Source organism: Arvicanthis niloticus, chromosome 1 (assembly GCF_011762505.2).
Source record: "Arvicanthis niloticus isolate mArvNil1 chromosome 1, mArvNil1.pat.X, whole genome shotgun sequence".
Classification (NCBI taxonomy): Eukaryota; Metazoa; Chordata; class Mammalia; order Rodentia; family Muridae; genus Arvicanthis; species Arvicanthis niloticus.
In genome coordinates this window covers 94,189,257-94,211,302 of record NC_047658.1, presented here as the reverse complement: position 1 = coordinate 94,211,302, position 22,046 = coordinate 94,189,257, and the positions used below count along the sequence as shown (strand labels likewise).

At 44.8% G+C, this 22,046-nt stretch overlaps 1 protein-coding gene across 1 annotated transcript; it reads left to right on the top strand.

Annotated features, from left to right (window-relative positions):
• Positions 1 to 19,574: 19,574 nt before the first annotated feature.
• Positions 19,575 to 22,046, top strand: Zg16 (zymogen granule protein 16). Its single transcript, XM_076942915.1, has 4 exons — positions 19,575 to 19,599; positions 20,240 to 20,306; positions 20,467 to 20,599; positions 21,621 to 22,046. The coding sequence occupies exons 2-4, from the start codon at positions 20,252 to 20,254 to the stop codon at positions 21,934 to 21,936; spliced, it is 504 nt and encodes a 167-aa protein (XP_076799030.1). The 5' UTR covers positions 19,575 to 19,599; positions 20,240 to 20,251; the 3' UTR covers positions 21,937 to 22,046.

The following is a 22,046-nucleotide window of genomic DNA, read 5'->3' as shown; positions in this document are numbered from 1 at the left end:
AATTGCTTGGTTCTATGGTGACTGTGAGGAACCGTGGGTGAGCACATTCATAACAATTAGCCTCACCCTTCCTGTCAATGGCACGTCCCACATGTCCTCAGCCCCAAAGTGTGGAGACCACCAGACTCATGCAAGAAGAGACTGACAGTAGGGGTAAGGAGACAAGGAAATCCTTCATCGAGACTCTGGCTCTCTGCTTGCTCAGACCTTCTTTTTTTTTTTTTTTTTTTTTTTTTTTTTGTTTTGTTTTGTTTTGTTTTGTTTTGTTTTGTTTTGTTTTTGTTTTTCAAGACAGGGTTTCTCTGTGTAGTCCTGGCTGTCGTGGAACTCACTCTGTAGACCAGGCTGGCCTCGAACTCAGAAATCCGCCTGCCTCTGCCTCCCAAATGCTGGGATTAAAGGCGTGCGCCACCACTGCCCGGCTTGCTCAGACCTTCTATTATGGCTAAATTTTTAATGTCTTTCCTTCTTTTTCATTTATTTCTTTTCTGTTTGATCCTTTTGTTTCGTTGGTTTGTTTTTGTTTTATGTATATTTAGGGACAGACTATGTATAACCTAGCCCAGACTAGCCTTGAACTCATTCAAGGTCAGTTCAAGATCACCTGAAAATAACTTTGAACCCCTGATCCTCCTGCCTCAACCTCCCAAGTGCTGTGTTTATAGCTGTGCATATGCCAGAGTCTGACTTACAATTCCACATGAAGATCCAACTCCCATCTGGCTTGCTTCTCTGCTGAAGAGGGTGTGCCTGGGCCTCACTACACGTCCCTGGTGATGGACACAGAAACGTAATACAAGGGAGATGGGTTGTGGTTCAGACAGCAACATGAGCAAAAGCTAAGACCTTCAAGCACACGTCGGTGGAAAGTGTTTTGCATTTCAAATATTTAGCTTCGCCACACAAAGGAAAATGGGGCCGCCCATGAGTTCTTCCTGTGTATATGGAAGTTGGTACAGCCCCTGCCCTGGCGTCCTCTGAAAGACACAACTTTATGGAATCAGGGAAGGCAGGCTCACATTAAAGGATGCAAGCAGGGGGCTGCCACATCTTATGGTTAGCAACTAAGGTGTGAAGGGATCCAGGGTCTATCTGGGATGAGAATTTATCCTGTGTCACCTGCCACTGTCCTGGTTTTAGAACTGAGTGAGCCCTTTGATCTTGAGAAAACTTATAAAAAAAAAAAAAAAAAAAAAAAAACCCTCCCTGTACTGAGCAGATTCCTTTCAAACCTGCCAATCATGTGAAATGTTTGAGTCTCCAATGAGAGAGTCCAGGCACTTCTGTATTTTCTTACTCTAGTCTCTGTAGTAATGACTAACCCAGCAAATAGCTCCAGCCCTATCCTGGGAATAAAGCCAGGACTGAGCTCTAGAGAGTCCTGTCACCACACGGTGTCTGTCTTGTTATCCTCCAGGGTTGTCTTAAACTGGTCATCAAGTCCCCAAGGCTTTGAGCCTTTGTGCTGACATCACCTTCCCCTGAAGCTGTCATGGATGACCCATCTTCTCTAACTCCACTCTGCTTCCTCTAAAACTGGCCTGACAGGGTTTTGTTCCCACTCCAGGACGTGCCACCCATACCTCCAGCCACACCTTCCTCCTACGTTATCTGCCGTGGACAGTTATACCCATCTTCCTTTGTTTTCCTGTCAGGTGAGGCAGGGTCTCTGGATGCTCCACAGCAGGAGGCTGACACTACTGCTCACAGCTGGAACCGAGTGTGCGTCTATGTCCCTAACCATTTTCTAGGCCTATAGATGTTATTCAATCCTGTAAAGCACACCTAACTCTTCCTTTAACCAGGGCATAGTAGGGACGCACCATTGAGTAAAACCCCCAGCCTATGTCCTTCTTTTACTAACACAAAGACAGGTTGACATTGTTAATAACCAGCCCCAAGTGACAGAACTGACCTTCAGCCTACATTTTTCTGTCTTGATTTACTCTTATCTGACTCTAAGGTCCGACTCTCCAGGAGACCCTTTGCAGTGAGAAGAGTTAGACGAGGAGGCAGCAGAACAAAGCCAGTGAAGTTACAGAAACAATTTTTACAATCCATGTAGATCCCAGAGAAAAGAGGGCCAACGGAAAGAGACAGCACAGTGACCAACCACTGACAGAGATCCACCCATGCCTTGTTTGCAGCTTATGGTGTTAACCAAGCAGATTTTCTGGGAAATGCTAAGTGCTGGGCTTAGTGTAAGCAGGCAAAAGTTCCTGGTGGTACCACAGCAACTGAGATGGTCACTGTGGTGCATCTGCATAGATTACTCTGAATGAGAGGATCTGTGGGGGGCATCAAATAGGAGATGGTCACCAAGAGACAAGAATCTGGACAAATCTCACTGAGAAACTGGGATGGGGAGGAGCACAGGGCAGTGCAGGATGGAGAGATTCTGCTCCCAGAAGGAGGGAATTAAACATATTCGAAATGGATGCTGAGGCAAAGACCATAGGACATCCATATATTATTCTGAAGTGAAGCTGAAATCTTTTCACTCTATGATCTGACATCTGTGAGCACATCTTCCCTGGCCACAGGCAGAGTTAGCCTCATGCTGTGTCTGGCTATGCCTGTGCAGGTCCCTGTGCTGTGTGTGCTGTGTGTGAGCACCGCGTTTGTTACAGAGTAAAGTGGGATGCCTTCTACACAGGAGGGTGGACTGTGGCCAGAAGGACATTGCAAAGAATAAACACTCTTGCTCTATGTCACCGTGCAGTGAGGGAGTTTGTGAGGCTACGAACTGCCACCTCTGCTAAGGCAAACAGGAGACAAAGATTGCTGGGTGAGATGGTTTATTCTAGTCCAGGCTCTTTTCTGAGGGACATTTTCCCATCCAGTGTACTGACGGACCTTATTAGATGAACTCTTTAAAAAATTATTCGGAGCTGGGCAGTGGTGCTGCACGCCTTTAATCCCAGCACCTGGGAGGCAGAGGCAGGCGGATTTATGAGTTCAAGGACAGCCTGGTCTACAGAGTGGGTTCCAGGACAGCCAGAGATACACAGAGAAACCCTGTCTCGAAAAAAAAAAAAAATTTGGGCCTGTGTACTAGGCCTATCTAGGGGTTTGACAGAACTTGGGCTTAGACTAGGGGTATAATTCAGTGGCAGAATGCTGTGCATGCGTGTACACGAGCACATGCATGTGTGCACATACATACACATACACAAGGTTGGACTGGTTATCAGAAACTGGAGCTCACTATGTCTTGTAGGTAAGGACTGCAGCCCATGTCTCTTTATAATACAATGTCCATGAGATGTTCCTACCCACTTCACGCTTTGACAGTTTGGCCAGAGCCTTGTTATACAGAGAACTCATAACTTAGAGAATCTTGAAGAAGAGAAACACAGACCTGGGAAAGACCAAGGATGATGACTGAACAGAAGTCTCGGTAGCACATGTTAACTCAAAGTCACTGCCTCGCCTATTCATTCAACAATCCTTTATGGCATGGCTACACTGGGCCAGGTGTGATGCCTTAGCTTATGTTGGCAATGCAGAGGTGACTCAATATGGCCCCTGCCTAGCATAAGTTTAGTTTAGTGGAGGAGGCCTCTATGCAAACAGACAAATTACAGAGTAGGGTAATTAGAACCATAGTAGAGAAATGTGAGAGTTCAAGGAATGTATTTGAAGTACAGGGGCCAACAGGGGAGTGGAGGTCTTTGTGAAGCCAGCTGGGGGTGGGAGGCAGGGCGCTGAGCACGCTGGACAACAGCAGGAGGGCTGAACCCAGGGTGTCTGAGGTAGCTGGATTTCGAATAAGCAACAACTGAGGTGAAACCTGTAGGCAGCCATATGTGGAGCTGTGGAGAATAGGAGCTGAAAGAGACAGGGTGGCCCCTCTTCAGCCTGGTGAAGCCACTTTTGTTTGCTAGAGTCCTGTATCTATTGGAGCAGTCATTGAAAGCAATGTTGGGTTTGTTTGGCCAGACTCTGCTGCTTTGTCTGCTAGCCTGCTCTGTTAAAAGGGAAGTAGAAAGGACTTTCCTTAAACAGGAAACAGATCTCTCATTGTTTGGTAACACATTTATTTGGGTCTTGTTTTGTGAGGTTTTGTTTTGAGATAGGGTTTTAGTCTGGCCTACAATTGCCTATGTAGACTAGGCTGGCCTCAGACTCACAGAGACCCACCTGCCTCTGCCTCCTGAATGCTGATGTTAAATTGTGAGCCATCATGCCTGCTGCCTCCTCTTTTATTACACAGAATGAGAAACCCCTTTATTACATGAGCTATGGATGACAACTTACTTACCCTTCTGGGATCTGAACTTGCTCACATAGCTCTAGCACATAGCTTTTTTTGCTCTAGCACACCGCCCAGACTGGAGGCAGCGCAGGCCAGGACCAGGCCCTGCTGTAACTGCTCCTCTGGAAACTACAGATTTGGGCATTCTTTTCCCTTTCACTATATTTCTTAGGAATTTTCTTTGATTGGTTTTTGTTTAAAATCTCCTTTCTCTTGAGGAGTCAGCCAGGAGTACCCTTCCTGTGACCCAGGGGCAGTGCATAATGGGACGGTGACAATGCTGTCACTGTGTGCTGTTCAGGGGCATCATGCAGTTCTCCATCAGGGTCATTATTAGAGGCACTGTAGACAGTATCAGTGACCCTTGAGTTGCTAGTTCAATATTCAGAGTCCCAGGAGAGGTCCCCATACACAATCTTAGGTACAGCGTTCTTCTTATGCCCTGGAACTCAGACTTTGTGTATGCCCTGATAGTGATCTCAGTGTTGGTAGCAGGCTGTCCCAGCTTACACTTCTGCTTCCTATGAGAGGGTTTTTCTTGCTCCTATCCTGTGGCACTGCGTCACTTGTCTTGAGAGGTACCCATTGATTGTCACTGACTGGAAAGAGTGTCCCTCTTTTTTAAAAGATCTATATTCATTTATGGGTGTGTGAGTTTATGTATGACATGTGTATTGGACTGCCTATAGGGACCAGACAAAGGCATCAGTTCCCCTGGACCTCAAGTTGTTGTTGGGAGCCACCTGATATGTGTGCTAGGAACCAATCTCTGGGTCCTTTGGAAGAGTAGTCAGTGCTCTTCACTGCTGGCACGTCTCTCCAGTCTCTGGTTTGGTTTCATTCAGCCCTGACTGGCCTCAACTCTGCTCCATAGCTGAGTGCCTCAGTTAGGGTTTCATTGCTGTGGAGAAACATCATGACTAAGACAACTCTTATAAAGGACACTTAATTGGGGCTGTCTTACAGGTTCAGAGGTTCAATTCACTATCATCAAGGCAGGAAGCATGGCAGCATCCAAGCAGGCATGGCACTGGAGAAGGAGCTGAGAGTTCTACATCTTGTTCCAAAGGCAAATAGGAGAAAAGCTAGGAGGAGGGTCTCAAAGCTCACCCCACAGGGACACACTTCCTACAACAAAGCCACACTTCCCAGTAGTGCTACTCACCTCCTGGGTCAAGCTTATTCAAACCACCACACTGAGGATGACCTTAAACTTTGTATACTCTTGCCTCTACCTTCCAAGTGCTAGAAAAACAGATTTCGTCTTCCACAGACAGTCTGTGGGGCTGGCACTAGGGAATATATCCATGGCTTTATGCATGCTAGGTCTACATGTTAGGCAAGCACTCTATCAACTGAGTCTAGAAAGGTATTGTCAAAGACCACTCTGTCTGGTTGGATAACGCATGGACATGTTCTGACTTTAAGCATAGATCATTAACTATGTTCAACCTTGTTTCTGAACATTCTCAGAGAAGGAGCTATAGCTGTTACAAGTGGACTTGAAAGTCAAAATTCTTGATTCTCGTGGGCCAGAGAGATGGCTAAGAACCACTTGTACAAATGACACAACCATTTGTAACTCCAGTTCCCAGGGATCCAATGCCCTTATCTGGACTTCAAGGGCAGCAGGCATGCATATGGTGCACAGACATAAATGCAGAAAAGGCACCGATACTCATACTAACACTAACTCTTGACTCTCAGACAATGAGAGATTTAAACTAGATTGTGTGTGTGTGTGTGTGTGTGTGTGTGTGTGTGTGGTTCTCGTTCTTGACTGTGTTACCTTACCTGCCCTTTCTTTCATTCCCCTCTTTGCGACTTTGATCCTTAAGTATCAGGATTTGATAATGGTTAGAAGTCAGTCTTTTGAGGCTTCTTTAAGCCAAACAAAAAATATGGGCCCTGACTCTCCAGGGACCCTGCCTGATCTAAGGGACACAAGAAGGTCCAAGCTTAGAAACTAGAGGTTTATCATTCAGTAAATTGGGAAGAGAAGATGCCATTCTTGAGACTATTTGGACAGTTAAGCACACAGGAGATTGTTACATGTAATCCTAAGGTTAACACCAAAAATTAGATATACTCTTCCACTGAGAATCATGGTTCTAATAAACAACTGAAACTTGTGTTGTGTTGTAGGAGGTGGGGTGGGGAGTGAGAAGCTCAACAAGTAAGAGTGTTGCCACCAAGCCTGGCAGCTGAGTTCAGTCCTCAGGACCCACGAAGTAGAAGGACAGAACTGACTCCCTGCAAGTTGTCCTCTGACCTCAACATGTGCTGTAATAATAAATAAATGTTAAAAAAATGAATTAAAAATGCACTTAAGGCAGACAGCCTGGGGCCAAAACACAAAAGGCAATTCAGCTTTGTAAGATCCCTGATCATGCCTAACTTTAGTTCTGAGTTTAACAATAGAATGATATCAGCAAGGATCCTTTGTGCGTAGTTGAATGCTTTGTATGACAAGTTGCATGTTATATGCTTATTTGAGAAATAAAAAGAGATGCTAAGTGGTCGTGACAGTGAAAACAAACTTGAACTGTCAACCAGAAGGCTCCCAGGGTGGATTATAGTTTTCAGCCAGCATCCCTGCCACCACTGGCATCCTAAAACACACCCACCGCATCCTGTGGCAAGGTCAGTCGGAGTTGTTACCGTAAGGCATGTGTGGTGCCACCAAGGGCAAGCTGTCTAATTCCAAGTCTCCAGGGGCAATTAACAGTGATCCCAAACCTGTTTATTTTACAGATACTGATGAAGAATATCCAGTAGCAAGCATCCATTCTTATGTTGAGAAACCACACACAAGTTCCCATATCAGTAAAGTGAATGAATGCTTTTGTTTCCCCAGTAAAGTAGAGCCAGTAAAGTGATTCACCTGACTTGGATAAGATAACCATCCCAGGCCTAAAAATATCTTCCCTTATATTTACAGTTAGCCTCTAAAACTCTCAGATCCATGGAGCATAGACATCTAATTGAAGTTTAGACACAGAATACGCTAAAAATTTCTGCCATAGCTGGGAGTAATATTTATAAGTCATAGGAAGGCACTCAAGACTTTTGGCTGTTTGAAGTATGGATGGTCCCACTGTTCATCCCTGATGAGTTGTTAGAGCTGTAGTCAGTCACGACCTTGTAAAGGGGATAGTCATCAGGCAAACAGGAAACATTGGAGACACAAATCCAATAGTCATCTCATCTTTGCCAATGTCTCTAGCACACTCCTGTGCCCAGTTTAAAAGGAAATTGTCTCAGGGTAAACAATTTTAAAAGCTTAAAGACATATTAATGCCATCTGCTGAGAATACAGCAAAACCCGAAAAAAAATTCCAAAAAGAAATCTGGTGGTAAAAGAGATGAGAGGAAAACCGTGCACACGTGCAGTTGTTGAATGTATAGTATTCATTCCATTAGCAGTGCCTAAAAGAACAGCAAAGAAAGGAGCAGGGCTATACAGAGAAACCCTGTCTCAAAAAACAAACAAACAAACAAACAAACAAAAAACAAAAAAACAAACAAAAAACAAACAAACAAAAAAACAAAAAACAAAAAACAAACAAAAAAACCCAAAAAAACAAAAAAACAAACAAACAAAAAACAAAAAACAAACAAACAAAAAACAAAAAAACAAAAAAACAAAAAACAAAAAACAAAAAACAAACAAAAAACAAAAAAAAACAAACAAACAAACAAACAAAAAACAAAAACAAACAAACAAACAAACAAACAAAACAAAACAAAAAAAAAAAAGAAAAGGGCAGCAAGGTGGCTCAACAGGTCAAGGAGGCTGCAGCCAAACCTGGCAACCTGAGTTCGATCCTCATACCCTACCTATTGAAAGGAGAGAACTGACTCCTGCACGTTGTTCTCTGACCAACACACATATTGTGGCATTCAAATGCATGTCTGCCCAGGTATGAGTGTGCACACAAACAAATAAATAAATAAAAAGGTTTAAAAAAAGGGTGGGGGGAACAACCAAGATGTAAACCAGAGAGGAGTGTGGTAGCTCAGGCCTGTATTCCCAGCACTCCCGAGGAACATAGTTTAAGGTCATTTTCAGCTACCTAACAAGTTTGAAGCCAGACCGGGCTACAAGATATCCTGTCTCAAAGTAAAACAAAACAAACAAATTATATCAAAACATAAAGGAGTGGGCTGATGAGATGGCTCAGCGGTTAAGAGCACTGACTGCTCTTTCAGAGGTCCTGCGTTCAATTCCCAGCAACCACATGGTGGCTCACAACCATCTGTAATAAGATCTGATGCCCTCTTATGGGGTGTCTGAAGACAGCTACAGTATACTTACATATAATAAATAAATAAATAAACAAACAAACCTTTGGGTCAGAGCGAGAGGGAGAAGAGAAGGGGGAGAAAACCACAAATGAGCTGGAGAGATGGCTCAGTGGTTAAGAGCACTGGCTACTCTACCAGAGGAACCAGGTATCCACCTGGTGGCTCAAACCATCTGTAACTCCAGTTCCAAGGAATATGGTGCTCTCTTTTGGCCTCTGAGGGAACTGCATTCACATGGTGCACAGACATGCAGGCAAAACACTCATACACATAAATGTTTTTTAAAAACATGAAGTAAGGTAACTGCCAACAGATAAGTGACGCCTGTCTTCACATCTCAGAACTCAAGGTAACTTTTTCTCTTGGTTAAAGAGAACTTCCCAGTCTGCTAATGGTTTGCAAACTTATATACCCTTAGGCTCAGGTTGCTCCTGAGCCTGGGGTGACCCCAGGAAGGTCAGATTTTTTTTTTTTTTTTTTTTTTTTTAGACAGGGTTTCTCTGTGTAGCCCTGGCTGTACCTGGAATTCACTCTGTAGACCAGGCTGGCCTTGAACTCAGAAATCCACCTGCCTCTGCCTCCCAAGTGCTGGGATTAAAGGCGTGTGCCACCACTGCCCGACCAGATTTGTTCTAGAAACATGGATCCATGAAGAAGAATATTCCTGACAGCCAGCGCTGGTAGTGAAAGACTGTCACTCCAGATACTTGGGAGGCTGAGGCAGGAGAATTCAAGGGCTGTCTTGATTACAGAGGAATACCTGGCAAGTTGGTTCTTTCCCTCCACCATGGGATCAAGGTACTTTAGTGAATAAAAAGCATAAAGAGATAGTGGAGTGCTTAGCTTCCATGCTTAAAGACCGAGGACTGAAATGGGGGAGGGGGGAAGCCTGTGAAAAGACCTGGCAGGGAAGGTCTTTCTATTTAGGAAGAAGAGCCTTCTCAGATGGTGGCTCTATTTTCTATGTATGTATGTATGTATGTATGTATGTATGTATGTATGTATACATTTATGCACACACATGCACATGTAATGCATATATGTGGATATGTGTGTATGTATATATGTATCTGTGTGTATCTGTGTGTGTGTGTAGTTGTTGCTGTGGGGTGTCCATGTGCATGTACTCAAGTGTGTGTGTGTAGATGTGTGACTGTCACATGAAGCAGTATGACATGTGTGACATATGAAGTCAGAGGACAACTTTTCAGCATGAGCTTCTGGAACAAAATTCAAATTATCAGGCTTGCTCGGCAAGCTGAACTTCCTGCTGGCCTAGCTGAGGACTCCTTTTCTGGGTTTTAATTTCACAGTCTCAGGCACGTATGTGGCTTGCCTGCTTAACCTTCGGGATCTGGAAGAAATTCATTACCATACTCTCTTTAGATTTTCTTTCAAAGATTTAAAAAAAAAAGTTTACGTGTATGAGTGTTTTGCCCACATGTATGTATGCACATCATGTGTGTGTCTGGGCCCAAAGAGGTCAGAAGAAAATGCTGGGCCTCCAAAAATTAAACTTATAGATGTATGTGTGCCACCATGTGGGTGCTGGGTCCTCTGCAAGAGCAATGCGTGCTAGCAATTGCTGAGTCATCTCTCCAGCCCATAATACCACTTTTTTGTTTTTTGGGGTTTTGGGGTTTGTTTTTTTTTTTTTTTTTTTTGTTTTTTTTTTTTTGGTTTTTTTTTTTTTTCGAGACATGATTTCTCTGTATAGCCCTGGCTGACCTGGAACTTACTCTGTAGACCAGGCTAGGCTCAAACTCAGAAATCCACCTGCCTCTGCCTCCCAAGTGCTGGGATTAAAGGCGTGTGCCACCACTGCCCGGCCCATAATACCACTTTCAAATAAGGCATGCTATACTTGTACTAAACAGATTGTGATTCTATCAAATCTTGGGTCTTTGGATCAATTATTAGGTCAAAGGTTAAGAGAGGCCTTTTATAGTCTGCTGTGGTAGAACCATCCTTTAAGCCCTCCATTCAGTAGGTAGAGAGGCAGGACAATGAAGAGTTCAAAGCCACCCTTAATTCTGCAGTGAATACAACTCCAGGATGGGTTATATGAATCCCAGCCTCAATAATTTTTAAGATCTAGGATAAAGATCCTCATTAAGGCCACAGCCATTACTTAGCCTTAGGAGTGGTTCTGTTTTCCTTAACTGTACTTTACTTACAAGTCACAGAAGTAGGTGTGGGGGCGGGGTCAGAGGACATGTTTTTGGGAGTCTGTTCTGTTTCTCCACTGTGGAATCCAGAGTTTGAACTTCATGAAGCAAATACTGTTTGTTTGTTTGTTTGTTTGTTTCTCAAGACAAGGTTTCTCTGTGTAGCTCTGGCTGTCCTGGAACTCACTCTGTAGACCAGGCTGGTCTTGAACTCAGAAATCTGCCTGCCTCTGCCTCCCAAGTGCTGGGATTAAAGGTGTGTGCCACCACTGCCCGGCTGAAGCAAATACTTTTAATGCCTGAGACACTTCACTGGCTTGACTTTTTCATAAAGCAGTAGGAAGCTGCAGAAGCTGGTTTTATGTCAACTTGACACAAGCTAGAGTCATTTGGGAATTAAGAACCTCAACTGAGAAGATGTCCCCCAATAGATTGTCCTGTGGGCACGCCTGTGTGCATTTTTTTTTTTTTGGTTGATGTTTAGTAAAAGAGGGTCCAGCTCCCTGTGGGCAGCCGTACCACTGAGCCAGAGGTCCCTGGTGCTATAAGAAAACAAGCTGAGAAAGCCCTGGGGAACCAGTCAGCAAGTAACACTGATCCTCCGTGGTCTCCACTTCAGTTTCTGCTTCTAGGTTCCTGCCTTGAGTTCCTGCCTGGACTTCCTCTGATGATGTAGTGTGAACTGGAAATGTAAGATGAAATAAAGTTTCTTCCCCAAGTTGCTTTGTGTTGTGGCTTTTTTTTTTAACCACAGTGATAGAAACTTTAAGGCAGAAGCACACACAGCCATGTCTCTGAGGTTTCTTGACATCATTTGTGAGTTTGCCTTTTCAATGTCTTCCAGATGGAGGGTGCCAAAAAATATGTTGAAATCTCTTGGCTTTTTAAACCAAAGAAGGCCCATTGTCATTTTGGAGAGATTTGGGAAGTTCAAAATGAGGAATGATTGAGAAAATGGTGGCAAACAGTTGAATATGGATGGTTGTACCCTTTTCGGGGAGGCATCTGAGTAAAACCTAACTCCCAGTTTTCTCCTGAGACCACCTCTCTGCTCTGAGCTGAGTAGAGTAAGGTGGTGTCTTGGTTCCACACCCTGGGTTAGGATGAAGACAGAGGAGACAGGTCCTTCCAACCTCTCTGATTGTGAATTATCCTTCCCCCCAAGGGAGTGCCTAGAGAAGCTAACACCTCTCTTCCCAGGTATCATGGAGTACTTCCATAATTTTTCCCTGGTCTTCTTGAGGCACCAGAATCTCGTGTTCCCCTGGAGCAATTTTCAGTCTGTATCCTCTGCTTCTGCATAGCATGGGCATCTAAACATGGGGCAAACATTACTGCATCTCTGTGACCTAGAATGCTGTCCATTTGGCAGGCAGTTTCCCTGTGTAATGAGAGAATTTGTCATTCTGGTGTCACTTATAATGTGCTGTTGCTACCTGTGATGAAGCCTTTTAAAACAGATAAAACTACAAGGCCATATTTAATAGACTCTTCCCCTCTTGGCACATGTGGTGGTACACTTGGGAGGCAAGAACAGCAGAGACTCATTGCCCACGTCGGATGCATAGTATACCTGAGGCCAGTCTGAAAAAACGTAAGACCCTTTTTTGAAAACAAACAAACAAACAAACAAAATAATAAAGTCTTCTTTGCATATAGAAGTAAAGACTAAAAACATTTAAAGTCATATTTATCTATTAAAATTTTTAAACGGTGTGTATGATTGTCTAGCCTGCATATGTGCACCATAAGCCTGGTACCTGAGGAGGCCAGAAGTGAGCATCAGATCCCTGAAACATAGTCCTGAGCCACCACGAGGGTGCTAGAAATTGACCTGGGTCCTTTGGAAGATCAACAGGAGGTCTTAAGCATTGAGCCATCTCCCCAACCCCTAGTCATTCATTCATTCATTTGTGGTGTATGTGTGTGTTTGTGCACGTGCAACTGTGACAAGTCATTACCTTGGTAGCAATGCCTTCCTTTATGCACTGAGCCATCTCTCCAGTCTTAGTTGAGCCTTTTGAGCTGAAATGTTGGAAGAACCTTAGCCTGTCCCCTGAAGGCCACACCCTGCCTTTCTAGTGCTTTACTGGAGTAAAAGCCACTCTACAGCTGCACTTCTCTTCCCCCACCCCTCCCCCAGTTGTGCTCCAACAACAGGATTTTTACTCAAGGTTGGCTTTGTTTGTCTTGACACAGGGCCTGGCTATCTAGCCTTGCTGCTGTGGAGCCAACAACAACGTACACTGGCTCCAAACAGCCTTGGATATACAGTGCTAGACTACACTTGAATGACTTCCACTCGACAGTGCTCTGTGTTCCCATCTGCTCCTGAAAGTGAGCAAAGCTGCCCAGCGCCTGGCAGACTAGTTTAGTTTCGCTTAGTTTAGCTCAGCTTAGATGTATGAGTGCTCTGTATACATTTCTCTGCACCGCAAGCATCCCTGGTACCATCAGAGGCCAATTACAGGCAGTTGTGAGCTGCCATGTGAGTACTGGGACTCGAACCTGCATTCTCTGGATGAGCAGACAGTGCTCTCAACCATGGAGCCATCTCTCTAGACCTCTGTGTCTGGAAAGCTTAAAGAATATCTATGGTTCTTATCTTCTCTGCTTTGGATCGAACCTAAAACCCTCCACACACCAGACAAAGCTCTTTACCCACTGTGCTGTCTCCACACTCCCTTTATTGTTTCCCTTTTCTTAATGTGTGAGCATGTGTATGTGAGCATGGGGACGTGTGTGTGTGTGTGTGTGTGTGTGTGTGTGTGTGTGTGTGTGTTCCATTTATGTGGAAGCTAGTGGCCAGCCTTGGCCACCAAGCAGGCTAGGCTGACTGGATGGCTATTCAACCCAGGGATTCTCCTGTCTCTATGCCCAGGTCTGGGATTACAAGTTCATCCCTTTGCACTTCATTTTCTGATGCAGGCTTAGGACTCGAACCCAGCAGTTTACTGACTGCTGTTGCCCCAACCCAACTTTTTTTCTTTTTTCTTTGAGACAGGATTCACTAAGTTGCCTAGGCTCGCCTTAAACTTTTCTTTTGCCTTTGGACTGATCTTCCTGGGTCAACATTCCTACTATCTGGGTTACAGGCCTTTGCCATCACACATGGAAATTTCTGGTGAATCTTGGATGGCAAGTTGCTTGGTGGGTAAAGGTTCCTGCTGCCAAACCTAGTGACCTGAATTTGATCCTTATCACTCACACTGTGGAAGGAGAGAACTGAGTCCCAAAGCTTGTCCTAGAAATCTCTGAGGATTCTAATAAGAGAGATTTGTACTTAACAAGTGTCCAATTAGCTGGTATCGCTTGACACTGGGATGCTTTCAGGTTGAGGCGCTGGGGCCTCTGACTGTGACTGGGCCAGCACTAGCGTTGCTGCAGCTCACAGGTGTCTCTGTGTGGCTGTCTGACGACTTAGGCTAGAAGTAATATCCTGCAACTTTTGGGGGAGGGTACCTAATGCCACATCTTATCATTCTGCTGCATAGTGGGCAAAAGGTTTATCCAACTTGGAATTTCCAGGTTGGGGCCGCTAACAGTGAATCTCTGGCTTTTGTAAAGCTCAGTGTTCTTCATTTATCCCTTGTAGGGATTCAGAATATGATCCCTTGTAAAGTGGCTTAGCTATGAGACCAAACTTTGGAATCCACATTTGACAAAATCTTGGCAAGCCTAAAATGGCTTTGAGTTGTTTTTTAATTTTGGTAGTTTTAAGAGTTTATCTTGATTAGATTTAGAGACACCATGGCACAAGCCTCTAGGCATAGTTATGAGGGAGTGTCTAGATTACACTGAGGTGAAAAGACCCAATCCTAAGCAACACTATTCCATGGGCTGGTGCAGCAGGCTAAGTAAAAAAGAGAAACAATTGAGCAGCGGCTGGGTTTGGCAAGGTGGTGTCTACTGCCAACTCTGATAACCTGTTTGATTCCCCCAAGGCCCACACTGCAGATGGAGAGAGAAAATTCCTACACGCTGTGGCATGCACATGTATACAGATAGATGGATAGACAGACAGAGAGATAGCTGGGTGAATAGATGGGTGGATGGATGCAGACAGATAAATGGATGGGTGAACAGATGATAGATAGATAGATAGATAGATAGATAGATAGATAGATAGATAGAGAATTGAGTGCTAGCAGGCACTGCTCTGTGCTTCCTGACTGTGGACACAATCTGAGTGTTCTTACTGCCTTACTTTCCCTGTGGAGACAGACTGTATCCCCTGCAATAGTAAGTCAAATTACTTCCTCTCTTCTTCTTCTTCTTTTTTTTTTTTTTTTTTTTTTTTTTTTTTTTTTTGGTTTTTCGAGACAGGGTTTCTCTGTATAGCCTTGGCTGTCCTGTAACTCACTCGGTAGACCAGGCTGGCCTCGAACTCAGAAATCCGCCTGCCTCTACTTCCTCCCTTCTTTATGTTGCTTTTATTAGATATTTTTTTGTTGCAGCAATGAGATAAGTTAACTAAGTAACTAATCAGTAGTCCTATTTTCTTACAATTGTGTGTGTGTATGTGTGTGGTGTGATATATGTGTGAACAGATAGATGCACACACACAGGTATCCTTGGAGGCTAGAAGATACCAGCCCTGGAGCTAGAGTTACAGGAGGTTGTGAACCACCTCGTGTGGGTGCTGGGAAATGAACTTACATCCTCTGTAAGAATAGCAAGTACTCAGCTCAGTACTGCTGAGCCATGTGTCTAGCCCAATGGTCCTGTCCTTCACAAGGCTTCTTCCTCCCACTCCCCTCTACACCTCTTGGGCCAAAACCCATTGTCCATGAGTTACAGTCAGTCCTGCACTTTCTACCTCTGTTGGGAAAGCTAAACCTTCTGTGGGGCTGCTCAGGATTCTACTTCTCCTAGAAAGAATGCACCATTGGTATCAGAGCTTCATCTTGTTGGATTACAAATCACATCTGCTACATCCGGAAGTAAACTTTCCCGTTAAAGTTAGAGACCAATTCTTCAGCTAATGTGTGCAGATGGAAACCACCTCTAGATCCTATAGCCAACATTGCCCAAGTAAAAACTCAACCCCCCCCCAAAAAAAACCAAAACAAAACAACAACAACAAAAAAAAAACCTGAGGACACCCAACACCTTTGAGTCACTGCCCATTTCATCCTCTGCTCCGGACATCACTGTGGCCAGACTTGTCAGGGTCCGAGCCTGGGCCCTGGCAGCTTGTCAAACAAGGCTCAACCACTTATCCTAAACTAAGTAATATAGAGATGGCTCAGCAGTTAAAAACACTGGCTGCTCTCACAAAGGAGTCAGGTTCAATTCCCAGGACCCACAGAGCAACTCGCAACCATACATAACTCCAGTTCTAAGGGATCCGACACCCTCTGACCTCAAGCCTGAGGCCCTCACATCATGCATATTCATACATGCAGGCAAAACACTTGCACAGAAATAGGTAAACTAAGAATCAATATATAAGTAAACCAGGCTTTTATACAAATTAATATAAAGTAAATCATAATATTGAACATCCATGAAAAGATATTTACTCAAAGTGGATACACTTAACAGAGGAATAAAGAGACAGCAAGGTACCAAGTTTATCTTCTGGATGCTAATGTAAAATTTAGATTTAAATAAAAGGCAGAGATGTGCACAATTCAGCAGTCCTGGCCAAGGTGTGGCCAGTCCCTCCCTTCGTCATTGTCATCACTGCTTGGGTTCCACTCTCTCTGGTAGTTGTGTAAAGTCTCTTTATGGAGACAAGCTCCTCCTTCAGCTGGCATGAGGCTTCAGCCTTTTTAACTTCTCTCTCTCTCTCTCTCTCTCTCTCTCTCTCTCTCTCTCTCTCTCTCTCTGCATAAGCGCATAAGCTTCCTGAGAAAACTCCAATTCCTAGGGCTGTGGTTACAATACAGTATCAATGGTTCTGATAACCAGAAGGCAGGACACATGCTCTTGTGAAGATGTCTTCCTTCCTGCCAGGAGAGCCACACGGCCTGGACACTCTCTTCTGCTATGGAAAAGGCTTGGGTGTCCCTGAGGCTCTAATTCTAATTTTCTTCCAGGTATCTGTGGGAACCTCTAAGTAAATCATTTTAGAAGACATTACTGGGTCAGGCGTGGTGGTGCACACTTTTAACCTCAGCATTCAAGAGGCAGGGGCAAGTGGATCTTTGGGCTACACAGTGAGGTCCAGGACACCCAAGACTTTGTTGAGAGAGCCTGTCTCAAAAAAAAACAAAAAACAAAAACAATTACTACATATAGGAAACGGCTGAGCCCTACAACTCCCATGGAAAGAGGAAAAGTATGGTGTCCACATTTGTCTGTTCTGGCTTTGGGCTCTGTTGTTTATAAGATGGGAACAAGACACCCTTTGGAGTTGTTGTTGTTGTTATTTTTATTATTATTACTATTATTATTTCAAGCCATGTTGCAGATTTCTTATTAATATCAAAGAGTTGGCGGTCCAAATGTGTTTTAGATCCCAAATGTGCTGTGAAATGGGGTTGGTTCTTTTGGGGTACCACGTAAGAGTTAGCTCACCTTGGTCTGGGGAAATGGCTCAGTGAGTACAGCGCCTGCCATCTATGCCTGATGACCTGAGTTCAGATCCTTGAGACCATGTGGAAAAGCTGGATACAGTAATACCCAACTGCTATTTCTGCACTCCTGCAGAAAGGTGGGAGGGAAAGACAGCACCCACCCCTGCTCCTATTCTGGCAACCCAGAAGCCCATGGGGCTGCTAGTCTGCAGAAAGCAGAAGACAGATCCTGTCCCAAACAAGGTAGAAAGTGAGGACCAGTACATGAGGTTATCCTCTTACCTCCACACAAGCCCTGTGGCAAGCATATGTCCTCATACACAAGCATACATACATACATACATACATACATACATACATCATGTACATGCATGTACAGAAAAATAAATAAATGTTCTAAGAGTTGGTTGACCTCAACAAGAGCCTTGAGTGGATCTCTAACTCTACTGAAAGGAAAAAGCAGCTAAGACATAGATGCATCACTTGTCATATCCACAACAGCTGTAATTTTTTCATCTGAAGCAGGAATGGGATAGGCAGAAAAAGCCTTCTAGTGAACGTTATTTCAGCACACGTGGCTCACTACATGCTAGGTGGTCTCTGGAAACAAACAAAAAAAAATCAGAATAAAATGGCCAAGTAATCATCAGCCATGTCATGTAAGAAATACAAGGGCATCCTCCCAGGGTTTGGAATGAGACTGTGTGTATGATGTGGCCCTAATAACAAAAAGAGAGAGCTAGATGGCACTGAGAGGGAAGAGGCTAGAGGGAGAGCTTGGGAGAGATGTGGGGTAAGGAAGTGAAGACTCAAGTGGCTATGTCCAGGAAAAAGGAAAGAATATAAACAAAGAACCTTAGAGTAGGAGATGTGGGGGAACATCGAGACATAAGCAGAACTGGGTACGAAAAGTAGACAGCGCAATGGAAATAAAACGATGGCTCTGGAGCCAGTGATTCTCTTGAACTTGGAGAAGAGGAGAGCAGGGAGAGGTGGAATAGTGGTGGGTGTTTGGCTCTATTCCTGGGATCTATTATCACCAGGAGCCCTGCCCTATTTCCGGCTCCTCAGGGCAGGACTCCCTAGCTATCTGGGATGAGTTTTCAGTCCCAGATGGTGAGCCTGCAAGGAAAGGGGTGGATGCTCTGAATTCCCGACTGCAGGTCATTTAAGGACTGATATTGCTTATTCTAGCCCCTCCCTAGTCTCCAACATCTACTGGGAAGGTCCTGATGACTCGGGGATCACAGGACTAGTCTAACAGGGTCTCAGTACTAGGACTTAGGGGTCAGTTCTAGGGACTTTAGATCCAGAGGAAATCAGTCTTGCAAGGGGAGGACCTAAAGAAAGAAGAAATCTACAGCATGATCTGAGGTATTTCAGACCTAAGGAGAGGGACAACTCAGTCTGGTGATCTAAAACCATGGTACCTGGAGGTCCTGAGGGTCCAAGGCCGGAAGTATTCACAGAGGAAGGACTTGTATAAACTCTGTCCCGCAGCCTCCCACATGTCCATTGGACTGCCTACCTGTAGTCCCAGGTTTCCCTTCTCAGAGAAAAAAGACTTGAGAAGGGTCTGGACTGAGGATGGATAGATGTAGGGATGAAGGACAGACAACCTAGGCAAAGAAAATTATTGATCACAGCTGACTTTGTGGTATAGGTATTCACTATTTAATTTTTTAAACTTTATAGTTGGCTTTTTTGTAATATAATATCAACAAATAGAGAAAAACTATCAGGCAAATATTTGGCACCGCTCAGAACTGAAAGTGATTTTGTTTTCTGAGAGAAGACGTATTGCAAATGACTGGAGAGGATTAACAGTTACCTGGGGTCAGTGCTTGGGACTAGGCAAGGACTGATTCTTGGGGAAGAATACCTACAGATCTTCAGGCTTCTTCAGGATTACATTCTCCTTTGTGTGTTTGGGTTTTCAGACAGGGCCTCACCTATAGCCCAGACTGGCCTTGAACTCATGATCCTCCACCTCGTCCCACCCTTCAAATGTTGGTATTACAGACATGAGCCACCATGTCTGGATTAATTACACTCTTTAAATACTAACTGCTTTCCCCACCCTTCGGATGGACTTCTAGCAAATTGTCTCTTCACAAATCTGGCACTTGGTCTAGAGTGGCCCCCACCTTGTCACCTGTAACCCTTGCAGGAGAGGCAGGATATGATGTTCCAGACCTGCTTGACACCTGACCCTAAGAAGTTGGTCATGTTTGCTCAGCAGGTGAGGTTCACATGATAAAAAACAGTGGGAGGGATTAGACCTGGTATAAAAGCTCTGGAAATTTCTAGAAGATTAGCATCTGCCACTTCTAGGGGAAAGGTGAGTTGGGAGATATTCAAAAAGGAGCTAGTAAAGACAATGCCTGGATGGTAGCAGGGGAGACTGAGGCATCAGCTCCTGAAAGTGAGCTGTTTGGGAGTGCAAAGATGTCTGGCTTTGGCTAAGGGATGCTTGGGGGGATGATATGGACAGCTGTGTCTAGCAGAGACAGGGTTATGGACACATACACAAATTGCCCAGGATCTGATGTCTTGAGCTCACACATGTCCCTCCTATTAGTCTCTCTCAACTCCACCAGTTCTTCTCAGACTCTGTCGTGTGTGTACAGTGCCACCTCCTTTGCTCCCAAGGTGATACAGAGGCACCTCTAAAATCTTCTTTGCCTTGATTTAAGAGTAGAATGATGCTGGAGACTTAACTGTGCCTCAGATACCTCATAGACCAGCTGACTTCAGGTAGGTTTTGCTCAGATTCTTGGCTCATCAACTCAACTGCTTCAGGACTCTGGAGATGGCCTTTACTTCCTCTTCAGAAAGCTCTCTTGTGCATTGTGCTGGGATGGAGGAAGGCTTGACTCAGCTTGACAAAGACAGAAAGTTAAGATTATCTTTTGGATTTGGAGAGACCAGTAGCTACAGCCACATCAAAGAATGAGCTTTCTTCTTCTCCTCCTTCCCAGTGCAGCCTCGGGATGTTGGCCATCGCCCTTCTAGTCCTTCTTTGTGCCTCAGCATCTGCTAATTCCAGTAAGTGAAATGCCACAGGGAGACCGTGGGAAAGCAGCCCGTGTACTGCTACTGCCCAGGATTGTCAGACGCTGGCTTGGGTGGTGGGAGAAAGGAGGGCAATGGGGAACAGCTGTGCTCCCAGACAATCTGTCCCTCCAGACCTTTCTTTCCCCTCTAGTTCAGTCCAGGTCCTCCTCCTTCAGTGGAGAGTATGGAGGTGGCGGAGGAAAGCGATTCTCTCATTCTGGCAACCAACTGGACGGCCCCATCACTGCCTTCCGTATCCGTCTCAACAGCAACTTCATAGTAGGGTACGAGTCTCTGTGTTTCTGTATGTTGGGGTCTGTCCAGGACCTTGCTAAGTTGGAAAGTTCTCATTGACTTTAGATTACACCTGTGCACATGACCTTGGCAAGTTGTAATTACAAACCCCCAGGAACCTCACTTTACCTGGGTTGGATGTCACCTTCAGTCTAAACCTATTTCTAGTATTTCTGTCAGGTATCCTTTATCTTCACTTGTTGTCTGCTCTGGAACAGTCCTATCCCACCCTCCAGCTGGAAACTTCCAACACGTAAAGAGCCAAATGTATTTCCTTCTGGGCCATGTTCTGACCCCAGGAGACAGTTGTTGGCTTGTCTCTTCCCTGTCTGGCCTGGGCAGACTTCTGGTGTTTGAAATCCTCAGACCTCTTTGAAGTGTGTATTGTGGGCAAACTCAGAGTCTTGTTGTCTAAGTGACTCTGAGAAACTGACTTACGTTCCACAAGCTATTTGCCATCAAAACGAGAGGTTGGTTCTCTGCACGGTCTCCGAGGACTCATGCAGCCTTTATAGCATATGGAATTTGTAGCAGTCTAAAGATCTCAGCATGTAGACTAAGAAGTCTTGATTTTATTTGTTTAAAGATTTATTATATTCACACGAATGCACTGTGGCTGTCTTCAGGCACATCAGGAGAGGGCATCAGATCCCATTACAGATGGTTGTGAGCCACCATGTGGTTGCTAAGAATTGAACTCAGGACCTCTGGAAGAGCAGTCAATGCTCTTAACCTCTGAGCCATTTCTCCAGCCCAGAATTTTTTTTCATTTATTTATGTTATGTCTGTGTGCACATGTGTGGGGGGGGGTGTTCAAATGCCTCATTGTGCATGTGGAAGCCAGAGGGAATGGAGTTCTCGCCCTCCACATGTGGGTCCTAGGGGTTGAAATTAAGTTGTCAGGCTTGGCAGAAAGCATCTCTACCAGTCAAGACATCTCAGCACCCGGGTCTTGAATTTCCATAATCATTTCCGATGTGTTTTTTCTTCTCTTCTCACCCCTGCCTCCAGTCTCCAGGTGCGCTATGGCACAGTGTGGAGTGACTATGTAGGTGGCAAACAGGGAGAACTGGAGGAGTTCTTTCTGCACCCTGGGGAATCTGTGATCCAGGTGTCTGGCAGGTACAGATATTACGTGAAGCAACTGATCTTCGTGACAGACAAAGGCCGCTACCTGCCTTTTGGAAAAGCCTCAGGCAAAAGTTTCAACGCCGTTCCCTTGCACCCCAACACTGTCCTCCGCTTTATTAGTGGCCGATATGGCTCTCTCATAGATGCTATTAGCATGCACTGGGATACCTACCCTAGCCACTGCAACACCTGCTGAAACCCACCTTACTCTCTGGCAGGGGTGCTGTGGTGGTCGAGAGAACTCTCTTATCACCAAGCCCCAAGCAAGCATGCAAAAAGCCTAATAAAAGGATATGGTTAAAGACA

Excerpts from the sequence above, each read along its gene's own strand:
- Zg16 (XM_076942915.1), top strand. The coding sequence starts at position 20,252 with ATGTTGGCCATCGCCCTTCTAGTCCTTCTTTGTGCCTCAGCATCTGCT. Across the intron at positions 20,307-20,466 it reads CTCAGCATCTGCTAATTCCA|TTCAGTCCAGGTCCTCCTCC; the intron begins GTAAGTGAAATG and ends TTTCCCCTCTAG. Across the intron at positions 20,600-21,620 it reads AACAGCAACTTCATAGTAGG|TCTCCAGGTGCGCTATGGCA; the intron begins GTACGAGTCTCT and ends CCCTGCCTCCAG.